This window comes from Callorhinus ursinus, unplaced genomic scaffold (assembly GCF_003265705.2).
Source record: "Callorhinus ursinus isolate GAN/ISIS: 27379988/994484 unplaced genomic scaffold, GSC_fseal_2.0 scaffold1, whole genome shotgun sequence".
Lineage (NCBI taxonomy): Eukaryota > Metazoa > Chordata > Mammalia > Carnivora > Otariidae > Callorhinus > Callorhinus ursinus.
This window is the reverse complement of record NW_027397063.1, coordinates 23,377,890-23,391,555: the sequence shown is the minus strand read 5'-3', so window position 1 is coordinate 23,391,555 and position 13,666 is coordinate 23,377,890. Positions and strand designations below refer to the sequence as shown.

Sequence of the window (13,666 nt, the reverse complement as noted above, 5' to 3'; positions counted from 1 at the left end):
TGATGAAAGAAGTTAGAATTTTTACATAATCACACACAAATATAACTTATGTTATATTTCAGATTTTATGTGGCTGTGTGTAGTTTTGTCAGATCCATCATGCGTAAAACAGTTATATCCCACCACCAACCAGGAAGTTGGGGTGTGGGCTAGTGTCTCATTCCCTTGAAAGTGCCTTCCTGTTATTATTGACGTATGTCTGTAGCTTTGGCCTATCCCCTTCAAACCCTTTTAGTCCTAAAATCTCAAGCCATGGATCACATAGCTAGACTGTATTGTCCCTGACAATATTTCTTTTCTTTTCTTGGTTTTTTAGTGAGACTATTAAATGAGAGCTTCACTTTCTAGAGATTTTCTTCATGATGGGGACTGAATATCCAAGTAAAGATACAAAGAGATACAAGAGTGGGCAGGATTCTCTGCTTTTTCCTGTACTCTATTTAGATATGAGTAAACATAACCCTCCCTTTTATAGATGTATTTTTTTGTACCCTCTCCTGGCTTATACCTCATCTGTTGGTATCTGAAATCTGAAGGCTGACACATCTGCAAGCCTGGTAAAGCAATATTGGGAGGAAAAAAAAAATGAACTTCCAGAATGACTTAGTGGAAACACAGTGTGGAGTTGGTGGGGCTGAGGCTGTTCCTAAGTGTCTAGTTATCCCTGTAGGCACAGAATAGGTTGGCATGTCCCTACTTCCTTTGTAGTTGGCATATAGTCTTGTAACTTGCTTTGACTACTGATATAAAGTAAAAGACAGTGTTCTCTTTTCTCTGCCATGATGCTCATGGAGGTTTGTGTAGATAGAGCCTCTGTCAGCCCCAGTCTTTAAGGAAATGGGTGACCCCTCCATTCACTCACTGGAATGGGTAGAATGAGAGAGAAATAGTTTTGTTAAATACTGAGACCCAGGGTTTGGTTTTTACTGCAGTACAATCTAGACTATGCTTACTGATAAAGACATAGGTCAAATTACTAAAAAAAAATCATTTTTCATCTATAAAGTTACGTGGATGAACTGGACTAGATGATTACCAAGATTATTTCTAATTTCTAATATTCAATGAGTGTATAAACAAGAAAAATGGATAAAATATAGTGGAAATCATTTAAAAGATCTTTTTCCTGCCCCAAACCCAGCCATAGGCAGAATTTTCTGATTTCCTTGTCATCCTGAAATATTCCAAGTTTTCTGCTTCTTGAGAGCACTTTATTTAAAAAGTGAGCTGCTTAGGTTTGATTTGTTATTAGCCAGTTCTGAGCTACGTTTCTGTGTCCTTCTCCACACTTCCTGGAGAAGTTCTTTCTCCATGTTTCCTGTAGGAATAAGAAAGAGTAAAATATCTGGTACACAACAAAATAAAGCCATCTGAAATTTAGTTTTGATTAAAAAAATCAAATATCTTAAAAAATTTCACAAGAACCAAAAATAATAAACACAATTATGAAAGTATTTTTTAGATAAGCAGCAGCAAAATAATTGGAAGAACGATAGAAATCCACTCAGAAGACTGCTTGTCATTTAGCTAAAAAACTAACAGATCTCTAGTAACAAACACATGCGTACAAGGCATGAATAATAGAGACATGGAGAAAAGGGTCAAAGCAGATTTCAGATGCTATCTAGTTTTTTAATTATAGAAGTCCATCCATCTCCCATTTGTTATTTCCATAATAGAATGCCAACAGAAAGGCACTTTTCCTGGATTTATCCCATTTTCTCTGCTTGAGTTGTATCTTTTAGGGTTCCTGCTTTTTGTTGTATGGAACCAAGTAAGTATTGTGAGTTCCTTGGGCATTTAGATTTCACATGTAATTTAAAAAGTTTGTGGCTTCCATCTTGTTAAGGCATTAGCAAATATTTTGTACAGGGCCATGTATTGGTCTGCTAGAGCTGCCATAACAAATACCACAGATTCAGTGGGTCAAACCACAGAAATTTATTTTCTCACAGTTCTGGAGGCTGGAAGTGTGACGTCAAGGTGCCTATACAGTTGGTTTTTCCCGAGGTCACTCTTGCTGGCTTGCAGACGGCTACCTTCTTCCTTACTATGTTTTCACATGGCCTTTCCCCTATGTGTGTGTACTCTTGGTGTCTTTCTTCTTATAAAGATACCAAATCTATTGCATTAGGGCCCACCGTCATGACCTCATTTAATCTTACTTCCTTAAATTCCCAATCTTCAAGTATAGTCACATTGAGCATTAGGGCTTTAACATATGAATTTTAGGGGGACACAATTGAGTATAACAGGCCAGATAATAACTATTTTAGCCTTGGGAACCACAAAGTCTCTGTTGTAAGTACTCAACTCTTCCATTATATTACAAAAATAATCAGTCATAGCTAATATACAAATGTGGCTGCATTTCAATAAAACATCATTTATGGACACTGAAATTTGAATATTACGTATTTTTCACATGTCATAAAATATTTTTTATTATATTGCTACCACTTAAAAATATAAAAAAAAATTCCTAGTTTTCAGGCAATACAAAAAACTGGATCTGGCTCACAGGCCAAAGATTACCAACCTCCAATATTGGTCATACTGGTAATTCATTATCACATTGTTTGGTTTTAACCTTCCAAGATATGTTTGGTTGGTAAAATAAAACAAGAGCACTACTCCCTGATCTTACTAATGAGTATTCTTGAAAGCATCCTATCATCAGGGAAGGAAGGAAGAAGGCATGGCACAGTTTCTTGAATATTCCACACAATCAAATCTGGACTTACAGTCTCAGATGCACAGTGGTAAGCAAGAAATATCAGCTCTGATATTCTGAGCTCTTTATAATTTTGTAATTTTAGCTCTTTATGAAGCAATTATTCTAGGCAAAAAAAAGCAGAAGAGTATAGAATCAGTATTTTTTAAGTTAAGAAACTCCCAAAGGAGGCTAATCAGATATGCTTCTCTTTAAGTAATTTTACTGCATAGAGGAAGATTTTTCAAGGTCTCTTAATAAATGCTGAAATCAAGTCTCAGAAGTGTATTTTAGATTTTCTATTTTTATCTTGTGTCCCTTGTTACATTTTCACACTTGGCAGTATTTTTTTTTTCTTTTATTCTGCAGTGAACAGGGCTGGCAAAAAAGATAATTGTTCATTGCTTGTATTATTCAGCTATATGCACACTTATTTGGAAAATATTTGGAAATTTTAAAATTATTTGGAAAATTATTAAAGACAACATATTTTCCAGTTTTTTCTTTTTCTTTCCTTTATTCCTTTATTTCTTTTTCTTTTCTTTTTTTTTGGTATGATAGCCTTTCTATTCATTTTCCAACATTACTATTTAGCCTTAGTTCCAAGAATTTAGTTTAAAAAAACAACTACCACTTTAGAGTTATGAGCAACTCTGATGTTGGGTTCTACCCATATTCTTTTACTAAACTTTAAGGCCATAACATTCCCCAAATGGTGTACCATAATCAGGAAGGGATGGAGAAAAAAAGCTTCATTTGTCATGAGGTAGTAGAAATTTCTTGACATAATTCCCTTTTGGAAGCTCCTTTTTTCCCTTTTTCTGGGAATTGTAGCAGAAACCTCTGGTGGAGTAAAACAGAGTTCCAGTTGCATGTGGTTACATGAATTAAAATACCACTTTCAAAAATGCACATGGGAGCAAATGGCTAGCTAGTGCACACTGTTGTATATATTATATCCAATCTGCCTAATTTTAGGAAGGGAAACTGTTAATCATCAGACCAAATGATCATTCCAAATGGTCTTTAGTAAGGTTAATCCTAGATTAGCAAAGTTTAGGACAAAAATTACAGAGATCTACACCACAGCAAAATCACATCTCCACTAGTGATATGGGTCATGGGAGATTATCTAAAATTTCTTATCTCTTATATGAGGTAGTGAATGACATTGGGGGCACATTTGAGTGGGAAGACTCTGCCATGAAGGGTATCAATGTGTGTTCACTTTACTCCCACTATCATATTGAATTAGTTTTAAGATAGGCTTACCCTGAGTAAATTCAAATTAATTATATAATGTTAATGTTTTAAGACTATGAGGTTAATACATACACATTCTAGACAATTTGGAAAAAAAAAAACAGAAGAAAAAAGAATTGACCTACTTTCACAATTCAATGGCAACTGTTAACATTTTGGCACAGATGCTCTTAGTCGTGTGTGTGTGTGTGTGTGTGTGTGTTTTAATTTATCCCCGTTTTTTTTTTAATTTATCCCCATTCCTATCAGATTTCTTTGCCTTTCTCTGTCTGAATTGTGTTTAACTTCAATTCAGAGTCAAGTATTTTGAATACTATAGACTATAAATATCTTAGGGTAATTAAATGTGTTTTTATCTAAGGAAGTGAACATTAAAAATAAAAAGTTAATGGTCATTGGGTCATACTGTACATCCTGAAATGTGCCTACTCATAATTAATCCCTGAGAAAAAGTGAAGATAAATAAAAGTGGATTGAAAATAGCTTATGATTAGACAATATGCTTCAGAGGAGCCAAGGACTATGGGCCTGTGAAAATAATGTTAGAAATTCTATGTGACTTTCCAACCAGGGCCCGGCAGAATGGCTCCCGCGAAGAAGGGTGGCGAGAAGAAGGGCCGTTCTGCCATCAACGAAGTAGTGACCAGAGAATACACCATCAACATTCACAAGAGCATCCATGGAGTGGGTTTTAAGAAGCGTGCCCCTTGGGCACTCAAAGAGATCCGGAAATTTGCCATGAAGGAGATGGGAACTCCAGATGTGCGCATTGACACCAGGCTCAACAAAGCTGTCTGGGCCAAAGGAATAAGGAATGTTCCATACCATATCCGCGTGCGGTTGTCCAGAAAACGTAACGAGGATGAAGATTCACCAAACAAGCTCTACACACTGGTTACCTATGTACCTGTCACCACTTTCAAAAATCTACAGACAGTTAATGTGGATGAGAACTAATCGCTGATTGTCAAATAAAGGTATAAAACTGCAAAAAAAAAAAAAAAAAAGAAATTCTATGTGAGGTCTGTAGCTATAAATTAGATGTTCAGGATAAGGAAATAAATTTAAAGATCTTATACTCTGGTTTTTTGAGATAACACACCTAGGTTAATGGAAGCATCTATTTATTCATCCACCTCTCCAACAAATACTTACCAGGATCCTGTTATATGCAAGACATGATTGATGCTATAGGTTCACATTCAGAAAGGTGAAAAGTTTAAAGAAAAAAAATACGTTTTAATCCTAAACAACCATTCTTAGTCATTAAGACCTTAACCAAACCCAAATCAAATTAAAAAGTTAACCTCTTAAATTGTTACTTGATGCTTATCTGCACTAAGAAACATGTGATCTTCCAGATGTATAAATCATGATTCATAATTCAATGGACTACCTCATTCATTTCTGAAATTGTCCTTTTCAGATGGTTGTTTTCTATCTTAAGATGGAGAAATGTTTATTCTGTTTGCTACCATATTTCAAATGTCTTTGCTATGTATGATTTTATCATTCTGAACATGCCCACTTGGGATTTCCTAAGTGGACCCCAAGTAGAAAGCCTAGTTTTTATTATGTAGCTTCACTAGCAAAGCACAGGGGAGAATAGGGGCTACTTATAATACTAAAATTAAAAACTTTTCTTGTCATTGATAAAGCATTTGCCATATCAACATAGGGTCTTCCCCAGATGAAAATTATTGAATCAAAACATTGAATCAAAACAAATAATGACAGTTATTGATTCAAAACATATATAGTGCTATGAACAGTTCTAGGTTATGGAGATTAAGAACTAGTCATATTCACTGAACCAACAAATGGATAACAACCACACAACATGAGAGTTACCCAACCACAGGAATGAGTGTGATGGAAAAATCAGAAGAGGGAGTGGATGTTATGTTTCCTGTAATCTAACGTCTGGGCTAAGCCTTAAACAACTAGACTTTTCTAGGTAGAGAATAGAATGGGGTGAGGTGGGGAAAGAGCCAGATATCTAAACAGGATTATTTGTAATGAGATGCCATGTTAAATCTTGCAGACATAAGCATACAAAGAATGTTGTGGAATAGTCAAGTAGTCTAGCGATGAGAAGGAAGATTGCCTATGAGAGAAAAGGCATATTGATAGTTGCTGAAGATGGATGGATGAGCAGGTAGCCCATGGAGGCCTGGAATGTCTGCTAGAGTTTGGATTTCAGCCTATGAAAAATAGCAAGCCTTTATGTGATGGGAAGCAGGAAAACTACTTTGTCAGATTTATGTCAGATTTACCTCTCTTTTCCTGCTTTCATTCTAGACTCTTGCCTTGAACACCCAGCCCCCTCACTGTGCCTCTGCCTGCCTGTGGCTGGTAACTGCAGACTCTATTCTGTCACACACTTTCCTGCTGTGCCCCCATGTCTCTACATTAAATTTTTTCTCAGCCATGTTGCTGAAAAACAAGTTCATGTTAAGAGTGGCAAATAGATTTTGACTTCCACATCAAATATTGCACATTAGTAGTGGTTTAGTGGAGCATGGTGTTGGAGGAGAGTTGTGTTTACAATTACCAGGGAAGAGTTCCATGATCCATTATGATTGACTGGTATGTTTGTAAGAGAGGGACAAGGCTGAGAGGTTGTGGCCACTTTAAGATGATAACAGCTATCTATGGCTTATTTTTCTACAGTGTCCTGAAGATAGCTATTTTTTAAAATAATTTTTTTATTATGTTAGTCACCATACAGTACATCATTAGTTTTTGATGTAGGGTTCCATGATTCATTGTTTGCGTATAACACCCAGTGCTCCATGCAGTACGTGCCCTCCTTAATACCCATCACCAGGCTAACCCGCCCCCCACCCCCTCCCCTCTAGAACCCTCAGTTTGTTTCTCACAGTCCATCATCTCTCATGGTTCATCTCCCCCTCTGATTCCCCCCCTTCATTTTTCCCTTCTTCCTCCTAACGTCCTCCATGATATTCTTTATGTTCCATAAATAAGTGAAACCATAATGATAATTGTCTTTCTCTGTTTGACTTATTTCACTTATCATAATCTCCTCTAGTTCCATCCATGTTAATGCAAATGTTGGGTATTCATCCTTTCTGATGGCTGAGTGATATTCCACTGTATATATGGACCACATCTTCTTTATCCATTCATCTATTGAAGGGCATCTCAGCTCCTTCCACAGTTTGGCTATTGTGGACATTGCTGCTATGAACATTGGGGTGCATATGGCCCTTCTTTTCACTACATCTGTATCTTTAGGGTAAATACCCAGTAGTGCAATTGCTGGGTCATAAGGTAGCTCTATTTTTAACTTTTTGAGGCATCAACACACTGTTTTCCAAAGTGGCTGTACCAACTTGCATTCCCACCAACGATAAGAAGGTTCCCCTTTCTCCACAACCTCTCCAACATTTGTTGTTTCTTGTCTTGTCCATTTTTGCCGTTCTGACTGGTGTAAGGTGGTATCTCAGTGTGGTTTTGACTTGAATTTCCCTGATGGCTAAATGATGTTGAACATTTATACACACACACACACACACACACACACAAAGTATAATCACCATGCATGTGGATGATGAAAATCAACTTCAGAATAGTGGAGAAGGGAGGCAGAGAGAGGATGAGAGGCTTTAGCTGAACATGTCCATTTTATTGAACATGTTCTTTAGGAAGAATCCTAAGGAAAGATTCACATCTTTTAAACCAAAGCAGTGGAAACAGATTCCTGTTATGTTTATATACCTCTATAGTTGTGATGTATTTTGTAGTGCAAAAAACAAAAAACTTGTGGGTGATAGGAAAAAAAGGACTGGTTGAAAATGGCAGCAGCATCATAGCTTCTAGAATAAAAGCAGAACTCAGTAAGAGGCACAGATCAGAAATGCCAGAGCAGGGGCAGGACACAGAACAGAGCATATGGGACTCCTGAGTTAGATTCCCAAGGGCAGAGAACAACACTGAGCGTCTAGATGATGAGAATGAGTGAGGGCTGCTGGAATTAGGGTTTCCATCATCACATGTCCCCACTGCTGCACAGAGGGTTCCCCTGATTGGTGGTGAGGTGGATTTATATCACCTGATTGTCTAGTTCGCCTCCAGAAGTCACTTTGAGTGTGGTAGTAGCAATCAGTCACTCTAATGTGGATTTAGACCATCTGATAATTTTGCTTACCACCCATACCACCCTTTTCTTCATAGACTTAATTTGCCATGGCAAGTTTTTAGGCATCAGCCACTTGGTACAGGGAAAGAAACTTGGAGATAGGGAGGATTTTTGGTTGTAAGATATATGAGACTTTTCATCAGCCTACATCTAAAGATCATGTTTCTTGAGATTACTCAGATTATAGAAGTTAATTTATGAGCATGAGTAACAGATAAAATGTTTTTGAAGTATTGTATTAAGACTGCCTTGATGAATAGTGGCAGAAGTGAGCTGTGTGATATAGGAAGCAAGGACATAAAAACACGATACCACCTCTACTTGTCTTTATCTCTCAGAAATCTTGCCTTTGGAACCCATCCACCATGTAGGGAGGAAGACCAGGTCACATGGTGAAGCCTGTATAGGTGTATTTTCTTCCCACTGATGCTGTGACAAATTACTGCAAATTTCCTGGCTTCAAACAACATATATTTATTATCTTCTAGTTCTGTAGTTTGGAAGTCTGAAACGGGACTTGCTGTGCTAAGATGAAGGTGTCAGTACGGCTTTGTCCTTTCTGGAGGATATTGTTCTTCCAGCTTCCAGAAGCTGCCCACATTCCTTATCTCCTGGTTGTCTTCCTCTGTCATCGAAGCCATTAATGGCAGGGAAGTTTTTTTCACATGGCATCACTCTCCTGATTGATTCAGGAGAATGACTCTCCTGCCTTTTCATCTTCTATTTTAAGGATTCATGCATTAATTACTGCTCACCTGGATACTTTAGGATAATCTCTTCATCTCAGGGTCAGCTGATTAGCAACCATAATTGCATCTGCAACTTTAATTCCTTTTGCCATGTGTCTTAGTTGGTTCAGGCTGCCGTAACAGGATATTATATGTAACAGGATGTAGGCTGGATGGCTTAAACAACAAACATGCATTTCTCACAGTTCTGGAGGCTGGGAATTTGAGGTCAGAGTGCCCGCCTGGCTTACAGATGGTGTGTTTTTGCTGTATCATCACATGGTACATCTCTCTCTTGTCTCTTTTTATGAGACTAATCCCATTTTCCAATATTCCCATTTAGGAAGGCTCCATCCTCCTGACTTAATTACCTCCCCAAAGTCCCACTTCCAAATATTATCATTCTGAGGATTTAGGCTTCAACATATAAATTTTGAGAGGGGACACGAACACCTATATAAGCTAAGATATTTACAAACTCCAGGGATTAGGATGTGGACATCTATCTGGAGGCCACCGTAGGTGTTTTGGCTGACAGCCTGCACTACGGTCAGACCTGACAACTAGCATTAACAACCAGGTTTGTGAGTTAACCAACCTTCAGCTGATTCTAAGCCCCGTCTACAAACCACTCCAGCTGATGCCAGTTGAGCAGAGCAAATAATCTGTCGCTGCCACGCCCTGCCCAAATTGCAGATTTGTGAGTAAAATAAATGCCAGTCATTTTGGGGATTGGATGTAACATTATAATACATTACCAGAATGCTACTTAATAATAATATGGACAAGTAAATTTTGCAATATTCAAATATGTAAGTATCAGCAATAAAGTAAAAGTAACCTTAACAATGTCATTCTAAGAATACATATTTCTGGCAAGTTGACCCCATACATAATTAAAAATGTGCGCAAATGCTTGATTTTGTATCATTTGATCATTTGCTCAAGTTTAATTTATATTTAAAAAAACCTCTAATTTTATAGCTTTCTTGATGATGATTCCTCACAAGAAACTCACAGATTTTCAAGAATTTGTTACTTATAACACACTATATAACTTTATGGTTTTAGTGAGAGAATTTTTTGCAGAAACATTTAATGACTACATTGCATGCCAAACCCAGTAACAGGTTATTGCCCATGGGGAGAAAAGATTGGAATTATTTCCTTAGAGGGGCAAGTTTAGTTTCCTATGTAGGTTTAGTTCCATATATTGTGGCATCCAGATGCAAACTCCAAATACGAGGAAGAAAAATCTGCATCTTTTTTTTTTAAAGATTTTATTTATTTATTTGACAGACACAGCGAGAAAGGAACACAAGCAGGAGGAGTGGGAGAGGGAGAAGCAGGCTTCCGCTGAGTAGGAAGCCCAGTGCAGGACTTGATCCCAGGACCCTGGGATCATGATTTGAGCAAAAGGCAGACGCTTAACGACTGAGCCACCCAGATGCCCCTGCATCTTTGTATTAATATCTCAACCTCAGTATTTTCATGTCTAAATCACATTCCACAGAAGAAGAATCTTTCTTTGAATATGAAGCACTTATATTAATAATTAAAAAAAAAAACAGAAACAAAAATCTTAGCTGTATATACTTGTCATTGGTTAGGGTAAATCTTAACTATTGTTAAGTAACATAATAAAAATGCTAAAAATGAAAGGAGGTTAATGTTCTAATGATTTTTACCATTCTTATAATTAATATAGAGCTGTTTTAATTTTTAATCCTTCTAATAAAGCCTTTTATGTAAAATTTTGTCATTTTACTGTTTGTGATAATAAAAAATATCTGCTATTTATTTTGAAACACTTAATGCAGACATGCCCATAAGGACAGCAGATCAATTGCACATCAACACCTGTAGTTTGAAGAACTAAGCTTATGACGTAGTAAAGATCATACAAAATGGAAGCTCAAAATGAAAGACCTTTAAAAACAAATGGATAGGGTGTGGCAAGATGGCGGAGGAGTAGGAGACCTGGATTTCGTCTGGTCTTAGGAATTCAGCTGGATAGGGATCAAACCATTCTGAACACCTACGAACTCAACAGGAGATTGAAGATGAGAATAGTAACAACACTCTGAACAGAAAAGCGACCACTTTCTGGAAGGTAGGACGTGCGGAGAAGTGAATCCGAGGCGATATTCGGGAGGATAGACGGCAGGGGAGGGGGCCTCCATTGGCTGCTTCTGGCAAGTGATAGAGCCGCGGAGCACAAAATTGGACCTTTTAGAAGCCAGCTCCACTGAGGGACGTCGCTTCAGTGGCTAAGCGGGGGGTGGAACCCTCGCGGGACAGTGTGGTCTCAGGACCCTCGGGGTCACAGAAAGACCGGGGGTGCCTGAGTGCAGCAGAGCTCTCAGGTATCGGAGCGGGGAAGGCGGCTGCAGAGACGGAGCCGAGGCGCGGGCTCTCAGCTCGGGGTGGCCATAAACTGTGATCCGCGGCCCAGTCAGGCCACTGCTCCTCCAGCAGGGACCCAACAAGCAGCAGAGCCGGGGAGACTCCCCTTCCTCCCCGGAGAGGAGCGGCGCCGGAGCACACCGCAGGGATCTGCTGGGTTTGGAGACTCCACACGGGGTCCGGTGCCAGACAGAGAAATGCTCGATCACAGGCCGGGTGAGCACGGAGTGCGGCTGGAGACCAGGGAGATGGGAGTGACTGCTTTTCTCTGGGGGCACACCGAAGAGCGGGGCCCCACGTTCTCAGCTCCTCCGGGTGGGGATTGGGAGGCCACCATTTTCACCCTGGTCCTCCAAAGCTGTACCGAAAGCTTGCAGGGAACAAAAGCTCCTGAGAGCAAACCGGAGCAGCTTGCTTAGCCCGGACTCACAAGGGCGGGGCAATTCCGCCTCCGGCAAAGACATTTGGGAACCATGGCAACAGGCCCCTCCCCCAGAAGATCAGCAGGAACAGCCAGCAAGCCAAGACCAAGTTTACCGATCAAGGAGAACGGGAGAACTCCAGCACTAGGGGAATACTGTGCATAGAATTCATGGCTTTTTTTTTTACTATGATTCATTAGTTCATCAAAGTTAATTTTTGTTAACTGTTTTTTTTGAATTTTTCTTTTTCCCTTTTTCAAACAACATCTTATCAATCCCTTTTTTAAAAAAAAACACATTTTTTATTTTTCATTTTTAGAGTCACATTTTTATCCCTTCATAGTAGTTACCCTTATTTTTGGCATATATATATATAAGTTGTTCTCTCTTTAAAATTTTGAGATACAATTTCTTCTAACAGATCAAAATATACCCTAAATCACTAGTGTATGGCTTTGTTCTATTCTCCTGCCTGATCACATTCTCTCCCTTTTTTTTTCTTTTTTTCTTTTTTCTTTTCCTTTTTAAATCTTCTTTCTTTTTAAAAAACAACTTATCAATTCCTTTTATAATATCTTTTATAATTTTCATCTTTACAGTCATCTGCCATCCCTTCATTGTATCAACCCTTATTTTGTACGTATATAAGTCTTTCTTCCTTTAAAATTTTAGCAGGCACTTTCTTCTAACAGACCAAAATATGCCCAAAAGCTAGTGTGTGGCACTGATCTATGCACTAGCCTGATCATATTTGATCATATTCTGTTTTGTTTTGTTTTGCTCTGTTTTTGTTTGTTTTTATCTTTTTCTTTTTCCTTTTTTTTTTTTCTCTCTTCTTTCTTTCCCTTTCTTGTCCCCTGGTTTCAGGTCTTTTCTGATTTGTATAGAGTATATTTGCTGGAGACATTGTTAACCCGTTAGCATTCTATTCTCTCATTCATCTGTTCTCCTCTGGACAAAATGACAAGATGAAAAAAATCACCTCAGCAAAAGGAACAAGAGGTAGTACCGTCTGCCAGGGACCTACTCAATACTGACATTAGTACGATGTCGGACCTAGAGTTTAGAATCATGACTTTAAAGATCTGGGCTTGAAAAAAGTGTGGAAGTTATTAGAGAAACCCTTTCTGGAGAAATAAAAGAACTAAAATCTAACCAAGTCGAAATCAAAAAGGCTATTAATGAGGTGCAATCAAAAATGGGGCACTAACTGCTAGGATAAATGAGGCAGAAGAGAGAATCAGCAATATAGAAGACCAAATGATGGAAAATAAAGAGGCTGAGAAAAAGAGAGATAAACAACTACAGGATCACGAGGGCAGAATTCGAGAGATAAGCGATACGATGAGATGAAACAACATTAGAATAATTGGGATCCCAGAAGAAGAAGAAAGAGAGAGAGGGCAGAAGGTATATTGGAGCAAATAATAGCAGAGAACTTCCCTAACGTGGGGAAGGAAACAGGCATCAAAATCCAGGAGGCACAGAGAACCCCTCTCAAAATCAATAAAAATAGGTCAACACCCCGACATCTAATAGTAAAACCTACGAGTCTCAGAGACAAAGAGAAAATCCTGAAAGCAGCTCGGGAGAAGAGATATGTAACCTACAATGGTAGAAACATTAGATTGGCAACAGACCTATCCACAGAGACCTGGCAGGCCAGAAAGGACTGGCATGATATCTTCAGAGCACTAAACGAGAAAAATATGCAGCCAAGAATACTATATCCAGCTAGACTATCATTGAAAATAGAAGGAGAGATAAAAAGCTTCCAGGACAAACAAAAACTAAAGGAATTTGCAAACACAAAACCAGCCCTACAAGAAATATTGAAAGAGGTCCTCTAAGCAAAAAGAGAGCCTAAAAGCAGCATAGATCAGAAAGAAACACAGACAATATACAGTAACAGTCACCTTACAGGCAATACAATGGCACTAAATTCATACCTTTCAATAGTTACCCTGAATGT

At 38.4% G+C, this 13,666-nt stretch overlaps 1 protein-coding gene across 1 annotated transcript; it reads left to right on the top strand.

The window, feature by feature from the left end:
* Nucleotides 1-4,558: 4,558 nt before the first annotated feature.
* Nucleotides 4,559-4,987, top strand: LOC112821034 (large ribosomal subunit protein eL31-like). The gene has a single exon (XM_073897856.1). The coding sequence runs from the start codon at nt 4,559-4,561 to the stop codon at nt 4,931-4,933; it is 375 nt and encodes a 124-aa protein (XP_073753957.1). The 3' UTR covers nt 4,934-4,987.
* The last annotated feature ends 8,679 nt before the right edge of the window (nt 4,988-13,666 follow it).

Coding starts and splice junctions, on each gene's coding strand:
- LOC112821034 (XM_073897856.1), top strand. CDS start 4,559: ATGGCTCCCGCGAAGAAGGGTGGCGAGAAGAAGGGCCGTTCTGCCATC.